This window comes from Cyrtonyx montezumae, unplaced genomic scaffold, assembly GCF_038088225.1.
Source record: "Cyrtonyx montezumae isolate F1298 unplaced genomic scaffold, pur_monq_1.0 scaffold_13, whole genome shotgun sequence".
NCBI classification, from domain to species: domain Eukaryota; kingdom Metazoa; phylum Chordata; class Aves; order Galliformes; family Odontophoridae; genus Cyrtonyx; species Cyrtonyx montezumae.
Genome location: NW_027071859.1, coordinates 10,021,891 through 10,032,228, shown reverse-complemented (window position 1 = coordinate 10,032,228; position 10,338 = coordinate 10,021,891). Strand labels below are relative to the sequence as shown.

Sequence of the window (10,338 nt, the reverse complement as noted above, 5' to 3'; positions counted from 1 at the left end):
TTTCATATAAAGGTTGTTCTAGGAGTCAAATCTTTAAACAAAGTGCTTGTAGTACACAGATGTAGAGGTTTTCAGACCTAATAGTATATCATAGGCTGGCTGAGTTAAGAACTTTATCTGCAATGGTACCACCTAGTCATGTAGATTTTTGGTATTTCTGAGCAACACCATAGGGAACATGTGCAGCTATGGTGCCTAATTTCTGTGCTCCTTCGATGTGAAACATCTGGTCATCAAAGAAAATGTGTGGACGTATTTTCACTAGGATTGGTCCTTTAGGAGCTCCTGCTAGGAAGAGTGCTTCATCAATCTCCAGACCCCAGCTACGAAGAGTCTTCAGTACTCGGGCTCCAGAACTTGCTGCACTTCTGGCTGTCACCAGGAAGGTCCTTATAGGACAATTTAATCGCTCATTTTTTGCATAGAACTTCTTCTGGAGTTTCCCTAGGTCTTCCAGAAAACCTTTCAAAGGACCCTGAAAATGAATTATCAAAAGCATAATAAATATTTGCTCATAGATTCCAAAATTGTTCCCGTGCTTTCTTCCAGATTACCACTTAACATATAAAATTGCTTCCTTAATGATATGATGCTAAGAACAATCTCTGTGTGTAATATCCCTAAGTGGGTCTGCAAAGGCTTACAAGACTTCTTACAACATAAAGTTGTAACTATAATATTTAATGCTATGTTCTTTAAAAACACTGAACTTATTTTACAGTGATTCTCAAGGTGCAATCACTTATCTGTACAAAATCTGTACAGCAGACCTAATTATACAGATGTCAAAGCCATTTCAGATGAATGACAGCATGGTAATCATATACTGTTTAAAAGAAGTAAATTACGTTTTGAGTCAAATTCCAATATACTGCTTTGTGCAGTACTTTCAAAGATCAAGCTTTTACTCTTGTTAACAACTGTAGAGAGTATTTTAAGCTAATTTTAAAATATTTGTGGTCTTCGGACAAATTTCATAGTTCTACCAGAGCAGAACTATACATACTACCCTGTTTCCATAACCTGAATACTCCAGTATCTGAACTGCACATTACCTACACAACCTGAACAAGAAAAATTAAAAGAAATCAGTAGCAGTCTTTTATTTTTATAATGAATATAATTCATAGGTTCATAGATACATTAGGTTGGAAAGGACCTACAAGATCATCTAGTCCAACCATCCTCCTATCACCATCCCTACCCACTGAACTACTAAAACAAATCCCTTAGCACCTCATCTAAACGCTTCTTGAACAGCGCTAGGGATGGTGCCTCAACCACCTCCCTAGGCAGGCCATTCCAGTGCCTAGAATTAGAATACAGCTGTAAGCCACTGTCTCACATATGTAAGTTGTTTTCTCTGAAGTGACTCGTCTGCTGAAAGGATTGTCATGGTGGTCTCTTTAGTGTCAAACATGCATTTTAAAGATAACCCATGAAAAAAGAAATAAATAGGGCAATGAAACAGTAATTCAGCTTTCACAATGAACTGTACACAGAAAAAAGGGTAACTGGAGAAATACAGCAGGAATGAAAATTAAACAAAATGTTTTGAAAAGTCATTGATTCAAAAAGTACAAACCTGTGCAAGAGGCTTATTTTCGTTCAGCTGTTCATGTTCAAAAAATTTATCTAATCCTTGCTCTTTGACAATCTGTTCTGATTCATCAGAAAACAGAACTGCATCCCCATCAAATGCCACTCTCAGCTGTGTATCCGAGTAAGCAACATCCTTGTTGGCAGTGAACATGGTAGCTGATGCAATGCCTGAAAGCAGATCACAGAGCTTCAGCCACTCACAGAATTATCAGCAGTTCACTTCCAATGGTTTATTTGTGGTGATGTTCATATACAGTGAGTAGAAACCATTCCTGAAGTTAGTTTGTAATAGCTCATCTGTAACACACACATATGAAAACTGTCTCATTGAAATAACTACTTTGACAGGCTTACTTTCAGTTCCATATAACACACAAACTTGGTCCCTAAGGTGTTCTGCAAACGAGACAAAGGATGAAATTCCCATGAGATTGTTAAGTCAAAATATTTGCTTTTCTTATTAATGCTTTTCGTATCTAAAACACAGAAGTTAGCTTTTATAACTGCTACCAAACAAATGACTCAATTCAAACTAGTTGTATGGGAATAAGCAGGGATGCATGGAAATTCACTTCCTGAAGGATGGCAGCAGGGGAAGAGGCAGAAAGATGTGACAGAGGTAGAAGCTAATTTAGTTAGCATTATCAGCAGACTAAAGGGTCCAAGAGGAAACATACAAAGAAATAACCTCATTTTATTTGATTAGGCAACAATAAATAATAAGTTTTTGGCATTCATAATAATGACTTCTTTTATTTGATGAAGCAGCACTACTTTCTGTGAAAGACAAACAGTTCCTAGACTGGTTTTTAACATGCTCAACAGAGAGAACAAAGACAATTCCAACCTGCTTCTATAGCTTCTTGCACTTTCTCAGAGTCTGCTGACAGGTACAGGTTGGTAAGGTACGCAGTCAGGTAACCAACAGGACTTTTCCCACCCGTCATGCAGAAGCGTTCAATTGTTAAGCCTGAAATAAGAACAGTACAACAAGGTGTGACTCAATGCTACAAACCTGGAGAAGGAAGCTGTGAAAAATGACTCTAGCCTACAAGTGACAGTAAGCTTAAAAAAAAGCAAACCTGTTCACTGCTATATCAGCAAATGACACAACTTAAACTGACTGCAATGTTTAATCAGTCCTTCCATTCTGAGAATTTAACATTAAATCCCTTTAAAGATACACTGAAGGTCCAGATGGACCTGGACAGGCTGGAGAAGTTGGCCCATGTGAACCTAATGAGGTCCAACAAAGCCAAGTGCAAGGTGCTGCACTTGAACCAGGGCAATCCAAGGTATTTATACAGGCTGGGGGAAGAACTGGAGAGTAGCCCTGCAGAGAAGAACTTGAGGGTCCTGGTGGATGAGTCATGCACATGAGTCAGCAGTGCACACCTGCTGACACACTGCTGAAGCAGAATAACTGTTGGGAAAGGACATGTATACGGAGCACGATTACCAAAGAAAGAAATGAACTTACTCTCAGAAATTAAGATTCACACCTGATTAAGTCCTAAATTTGTACCAAATCCTGTTTAAACACTATCTCACTGTGACACACAAAAATAATTACCACCCCCAAAGGAATGGGTGTTAGTATCAAAGGAACTGTTTTCAATAAGGTCAGAGGGGAAAAAAATAAAATTATTTTATTATATAACCACAGGAAGTTCTATGGAGTAGTATTTATTTTACTTACCATAGTGATTAATGCTGTTTATGAGTCTCACTCCCACTTGGGCATGGTTGTTAGTCATCAGAACAATGTCAAATCGTTCTTCATCATCAGGGTACAGTTCAAGAAGCCTGGCATTGACATGCTCCAGTGCCTGCGGGTAAGAAATGTGGAAGTCAACGGACACGGGGAATACTCCCTCCTTCTTCATCACTGTGACTTTAGTGATAGGACTGTCTTAAAGGAGAAATACCTGAAGGTTTAACTTGCTGAACTCATTTTAATCCTTTCTGCTCTCTTGCTCCCAGCAACTGTTTGCCTGAGCTCATTTTAAGGTATGCAAGTTTCTTTTGCTGAAAGTTACAGAATTTAACTAGAATGGAAATCCTTTTTCTTGGGATGTTGTGATCATCCATAGTATACCGATGCCCCGTTGAACATTATCAGAATACATATTAATTCTATGTTTTATTTTTATATTTTTGCTTGGATGCTGAACTTAAATTTGTCTGTAAAAAATAAGATCTGAATGTTTTGCTCTGTTTTGGATACCAAATATTTTTTTTCCAAGAACAGAAAAATCTTTTTTCAGAAACATTCAAGTTTCCTGATCATATTGCTTAGTATATTTAATGAAACATTGCTGGAGAATAGTAATATCCAGGAGCATTCTTGTCCACTCAAAGATTGTTCTTGGGAAATCAAGGAAAAGGAAAATGGTGATTTCTATAGTTAACTGCTTCTTATGAACAAATTTGAGTTTGGGTAACATATTTACACAGAAATTTCACTGGCACAGCTCAGGTGGTCAGATGTCAAAGATTGTCAATAAGTAACAAGCACCAAATCATATCCTATCAAGCACAATTTGGTAGGAGACACCTTACTGAAACATGAGCAGATTTTGATCTGAGATCACTTTCAACAGGCCAGCACATCCAACATGCTATATACACTGTCTGGCACTCTTCTATTTCCTTGACCTTCAGGCTACTTGTCTCTTCTCTCTGTATCCATCTTCTCTCAATACATATTTAGAATCTCATTCCTTTGGAGTAATACTTGCACTTTGCTCTAGATATATACAGGCCTCTGCTTTGACAGCTTGGCCCTTGAATGGAATTCCTTGGGACTACAGCAATAAAGACAACAGTGAATCATCAGATGAATGAAAGATGGGTTGTTTCTCATTAAGGTGCCTTAAAAAGCCAGACCAATTGAATTTCCTGCTAATATTAATAGTATAGCAAAAATTTCTTTAAGTGTTAGAAATCAAAGAGAAGCAGAGGCAGGGAATGCCATTTTTTGTCCAAGAGCCAATGCATTTCCCTGCCCAAGGACAGCCCAAGGTATGGGAACCAAAGGTAAATATGGGAACCCAAGGTATGGGTTCTTAAGTACTTCATGCATGAGACAGAATGCCTTTAAGCTAGTGTTGTAAAGATCTCAGTGAATACAATATTATACAATAAAAAATAAACTATTTATATATGCTTTCTTTATCTCAAATAGAAAGTTGCCATCCAACAAACTTACACTTCTGTAGCCTAGTGATTCCTGTCACTAAGCAATTTATGATTCTCACTGAAAGAATATGTAAATAATTTGGATGCAAACAGAATAATGAAAGGGAACAGAAGTCAAGATGCATTTAGCCTGGCATAGTTAACAGTTCTGATTTTCAAAGAGTGAATCAAATCTTGCTTATATTCAAAAAGAATTTGACAGTGAGCCTTAAGAAGTCCCTTGAAAACTGACTGTGCTGGTAGGGCTGCTGTGTTACTCAAAATCATACATATAATGACATGGGATTTTTTAACTTGCTTTCTATGCTGGAGGCTGTCTGCTTTGGTCATTTCTCTTATCTTGTTGCAACGAAGGCAAAATATTCCATTTCACCTCTGCTCAACTCTTGACCCCCAACTAGAGGGCTGTTGCCTTTTTGATCCTCACAAATTATTTCCAGGATGAGAAAGAATCTTAGAATCACAGAATGGCTTAGGTTGGAAGGGCTTTAAAGCCCATTTAGTCCCAACCCCTGCCACGGGCTGGTTGCCAGCCGCTGGATTAAGCTGTGCAGGGCCCATCCAACCTCCATGGATGAACACCTTCAGGGATGGGGCATCCACAGCTTCTCCGGGCAGCCTGTGCCAAGGTTCTAAATAAATAATTTTTTCCTGACTTCTAGTCTAAATCTGTGAGTTTAAGACCATTACATCTTGCCCTATGTGGGCACTCCCTGATGAAGTCCCTCCCCATTTTTTTCTGTAGGCCCTACTTAGGTACTGGAAGGCCACTATAAAGTCTCCCTGGATCCTTCTGTTCTCCAGATTGAACAAGCCCAGCTCCTGCAGCCCATCGATCCCAAGAGGGGACGAACAAAGCAGGTGGAGTTTCATGAGAAGAACGCAAGGAAAAATTAAAGCTGGCAAAAATAGTTCACTCCTGCATAACATAGTGTTATTAATGCTAAGTCAACAATGTCTTTAATTACAGCAGTCCTAATACAAGTGGGACTAAAAAGAGAAACTAGAATTAGGAACTAAGGGTTGTGTTTTTGTTTCTTCTTTCTCTTTAGGGGAGGAGGTTACAACAGCTTGTGGGCCTATCTTAACCGTAAACGGCCTCACAAGGAAGGGCTCTGTGCCCGCTGCCAGCACAGCTGGGACACAAGGGCAGGGTTATCTCCGCGCAAGGACGGCTCCCAGCTCCTCCTCTTCCCGAAATCTTCCCTCGCAGCATCCCCGGTGCCCCCAGCCGCGCACCTTGACAAAGTGAAACGCGGGTCCGGGCTTCAGGGTGACGTTCTCGTTCTCCTGCTGGTACTCCACGTACTTCTCCACCCCTTGCTCCTCGTAGATCCGCCGCTCCTCCACCAGGTCGAAGAGAGCTCGGGAGGAGACGGCCACAGTGATGGCATGCTGGGGCTTGGGCTGCAGGACGAGAGAAGGGTAGCAGCGGAACCCCCGGCAACCCGGGTACCCCCATCCCGCCCCCGCTCACCGGCCGCGGTCTCTTGGTGACCAGGTTATCGTAGAAGGCCTTGGCCGCTGCCCAGTCCCGCTCGGCTTCCTGCAGCCCGCTCTCCTCGACGCTGCCGGGCTGCGGCGCGTCCGGCCCGGAGCCGCTCATGGTGCCGGGGGACGGGGCGCGCTGGGCGGGCGTGGCCGGAGCGCAGCACCGGGAAGCGGCGGGGCCGCCCCGCCCCGCTCGGGCAGGGGAAGGCGGCGGGGCGGCGGCGGTGGCTTTCCCTTTCGCTCCGTCCAGCAGCACCCGCCCCTGTGACAGCGAGGACAAACCGCGTCCACGCCCTACTGGATGGTAGGCGACAGCCGCCAGCGCTGATCTTTATCGACGGATGACATTTTATTTGCGGCACTTAGGAATTTACTATTGCCTTAACAGTTGCTGGGGGAAAAAAATAGGGAATACGGTAATAACGGTCAGGTTGGCCATGGAACAGCCTGGGGTCCTCTGTTCCACACAGCTCTTAGAAATGGTCACTTAAACGATAGCGTTTGGTTTGTGCGTAGCGTGCTCAATGAACTGTCACTATGGCAGGTGACTTGGTCCTAAAAAGCAGGATCCCACACAGGGACACTTACATAATAACTTGGCCTACTTATCTCATGTGTACCGCTCACCACTTGGAAATGCTCCCAGCCTATCTGAGCCACAGCAGCACTCCGTGCTGATGGGACAGAGCTGGCAGTGGGGAAGGAAGCAATTCTGCTGCCTGGGCTCAGCACACCCACAGTCGCTGCTGGTAAGAAGAGCCTCCGTCCTGTCTGTACTCAGCACGGTTCAGAGGACTTGGAACATTGTGAAGGGAGACCCTAAACGTTGTTTCAGCCCCTTACTGATGCATTATCTTCAGCAAATTGTTTTCTGCCTCTGTCTATCCCCAAAAGGCTTAATTGTGTTTGCTGCTTTTGCCTTTTTTTTTTTTTTTTTTTTTTTGAACATGGTTTACCAATGCAAGGAGGCTTATGTGATATACCATCTGTCCATCGTTCCCTAGTGATGCCCAGATTGAAATGAATTTGGCAGAAGGATAAAGATCTCAAAGAGATTTAAATACTCAAAATGTTTAATGCCCAGCAGCAGCAGCCTGTAGGAAAAGCCTGTACTGCAGTATATTAATCTGCTTGTTCTTGTGCTACATACTAGTGAATGAATGCTGCCTGGCTGCCTTTCTTCTCTGATCGGCCCATTGCCCATGGTCCCACCGAGCATGGGGAGTCTTGAAGCAGTAGGAGCTTTGTGGAGGGTGGGCCATGGGCAGAGCTGACCCTAATGGGGAAGGAGGGCTGGAAATAGGAGGTGCATGGGAGTACCTGAGGGTAGTTATTAGGATGTCAGCTAGGAAGAGAGGGGTTGGGGTTATTGTAAGCGATTGTTGTCAGATTGCAACACCAAAGGCATAACACAAATCTGAATGAATCTGGATTTAGTGGCTCTGCTGCTTAAAGGTGTAGGTTGCGGACTGGGAGGAGTGGCTGACTCACTGGAAGGTGTGCTGCCATTCAGCAAGAGCTGGACAGGCTGGAGAGTCGGGCAGAGAAGAACCAGATGAGCAAGAGCAAGTGTAGGGTCCTGCACCTGGGAAGGAACAGCCTTGTGTATCAGAACAGGTTAGAGGATAGCTTGCTGGAGAAGAGCTCTGCAGAGAAGGACCTGGGTGTCCTGGTGGGCAATGAGGTTGACATGATCCAGCAGTGTTCCCTTGATGCCAAGAAGCCAATGGTATCCGCATCAAGAGCATCATGGCCAGTAGGTTGAGGGAGGTGATCCTCCCCCTCTACTCTGTCATATGTCTGGATTCTGTTCTGGATTCCTCACTTCAGAAAAGACCAGGATCTCCCAGAAAGGGTCCAGCGAAGTGCCACAAAGATTATTAAGGGTCTTTAGCATCTCCTGAACAAGGAAAGGCTGAGACATTTGGGACTGTTCAGCCTGGAGAAGAGAAGGCTGAGAGAGGATCTAGTAACTGTTTATAAATACCTGAAGTGCAGGCATCAAAAGGATGGGGCCAGACTTTTCCGTGCCATGCAGTGGCAGAAGAAGAGACAACGGGCAGAAACTGGAACATGGGAATGCAAACACAAGGAAGAAATACTTTACGGGGAGGATGGCAGAGCACTGGAATTAGCTGCCCAGAGGGGTTGTGGAGTCTCTTTCTCTGTAGATCTTCAAGATTTGTCTGGACATTTTCTGTGCAACCCACTGTAGGGAGCCTGCTTTGGCATCTAGGTTGAACTAAATGATCTCCAGAGGTCCCTTCCAATCCCTATGACTTTGTGATTCTTTTCTGAGTTTTGATCCTGAATGTTTCCCTGCGGTGTCTTTTCTCAAAGCTGCTGCATGACATACCCTCTCTCCTTCCTGCAGTCAGATCAGGCAAATCCCTGCATGCCTGTCAGCATCCAGCATGGGGAAAAGCTGTAAAAGGGAGTTCAGCCATACAACAGCTGCACCTGGTCCCTGCCACTTCAGCTGACCAGCTCAGAGGCTTCAGCACCAGCCTGAGAAAGTGCTCTCTAGTACAGTGCTACCCATGCACCTAGTCCTGGTTAAGTGCTGCAGGTGGTGAATTGCATTGTGTTGAATGCTGTTATTTTTGTTCCTCCAACCCAAAGAAAAGAGTTATTGCTCAAGGACTGAAGACTCCTTTTAACCTTTGCAAGACATCTGAAAATGTAAAATACGGTAACTTGGTTCTGGGCACAAGCAGTGCTGTTGGAAGTGCTGCTGTTGAAAGCAATGTGATGCTAATGTAAATATTTAACTCTCCAAACCCACATGCTATCTCTACATAGTACTCATCTGTGTGAACATATGCACTGAACTGAGCTGTCTCTGTTCTGCACTCCACTGCTCGCTGCTGACATACCCTCCATTTCCTCCTTGGCTGAAGATTGTGAACTTCAGGCCCAACATGAAAGCCTTGCAGCTTCAGCACCTTATAAATGAAATCTTGACTTCCCAAATGTGGGATGTAGCTGTCTTATCTACATCTAAAAAATGTGGTAATGCCCATGGAGTTCCAATAAATAGTTATGTCTTGCTTTTAACTGAATCTCCTGGGGAGTCTGAGAATAGGAATGGAGCCAAAATGGAATGACTTTGTGGTTTCTGAGCAAAAAGAAAATAATTTTTTGCTATCACCCATTAATTTGTAAAGTTGTAGGGCATTTGTATTAAAACAAAAAGAGTGTGTGTAACTCTTTGAGTACCTTTACTTTATTATTTTTTTCTTTCTTTCTTTCTTTTTCAGTAATTGTGCAGCAGAATTAGGCAGTGTACATGCCCTGGGCTGTTGGAAGCAGCAGAATGGGAAAACAGTTCTCTTGCCTGAGCGACATAAATTTTTCCAATATTAAAAATAACCACTAAGTAAGGTTTGTATGTTTCTTTTGAGGAAGGAGCTCAAAGTGTATTATTAAAGGAAAAAAAATACAAATACTTCTATCTGTGAATTATTTCCAAACATTTAAAATACTGAGACCAGAAGTAAGGAAAAGTATCTAAATAGAGTGACTTTTTCCCCATTTACATTTCTAAGTCCTTTTGTATTGTGCATGATTATTTCACAGACATTCAGTCTCTGGGACCTGATTCAGTCAGGGCCACTTCAGGCTGTGCCTCCTCTGATCCTTTTATGACTAATTGTGAACTAACACATTCATTTGCTGTAGAAAGATAAGTTGAATAGTGATTGTCAGCTCATGTTCTGCTAAGGTTATCTTTTCTATCTCCACCACCTTTTGCATGACTCATTTCAGTGTGCATGGAGCAGATTATGTGACAGCCAAACCCGGCAGTACAGAGGTTGATGGCTGTCACGAAAGGAGTACTGCATACTTCAGACATAAGGCAGAAATACATTTATTGATATGAAATATATATAATATGGTAATTTGAACGATGGTGACAACGACTTAAGATTTGAAACAGCTAGATATCTGTGGCCATTTGCTACACAGAGGGTGGGGGAGCATAATGAATTTAAGAGCAAATCTTAGCAAATCTGGTATGGCTTAAAAACTTACTGAGCATCT

The 10,338-nt window shown here is 42.8% G+C and overlaps 1 protein-coding gene across 1 annotated transcript; it reads right to left on the bottom strand.

The window, feature by feature from the left end:
- On the bottom strand, positions 1-6,489 carry NT5C1B (5'-nucleotidase, cytosolic IB). Its single transcript, XM_065730677.1, has 6 exons — positions 6,281-6,489; positions 6,043-6,210; positions 3,302-3,431; positions 2,450-2,572; positions 1,586-1,770; positions 1-475 (listed from the first exon to the last, which is right to left on the bottom strand). Exons 1-6 carry the CDS (start codon positions 6,407-6,409, stop codon positions 137-139), a joined length of 1,074 nt encoding a protein of 357 aa, XP_065586749.1. The 5' UTR covers positions 6,410-6,489; the 3' UTR covers positions 1-136.
- Between the last annotated feature and the right edge of the window lie 3,849 nt (positions 6,490-10,338).

What these genes read in the sequence shown, in the direction of transcription:
- NT5C1B (XM_065730677.1), bottom strand. Translation starts at nt 6,409, where the DNA reads ATGAGCGGCTCCGGGCCGGACGCGCCGCAGCCCGGCAGCGTCGAGGAG. An exon ending in TCACCAAGAGACCGCGGCCG is followed by an intron (nt 6,211 to 6,280) that starts GTGAGCGGGGGC and finishes CTCGTCCTGCAG; the next exon opens with CCCAAGCCCCAGCATGCCAT. An exon ending in GCAAGAAGCTATAGAAGCAG is followed by an intron (nt 1,771 to 2,449) that starts GTTGGAATTGTC and finishes ATCTGCTTTCAG; the next exon opens with GCATTGCATCAGCTACCATG.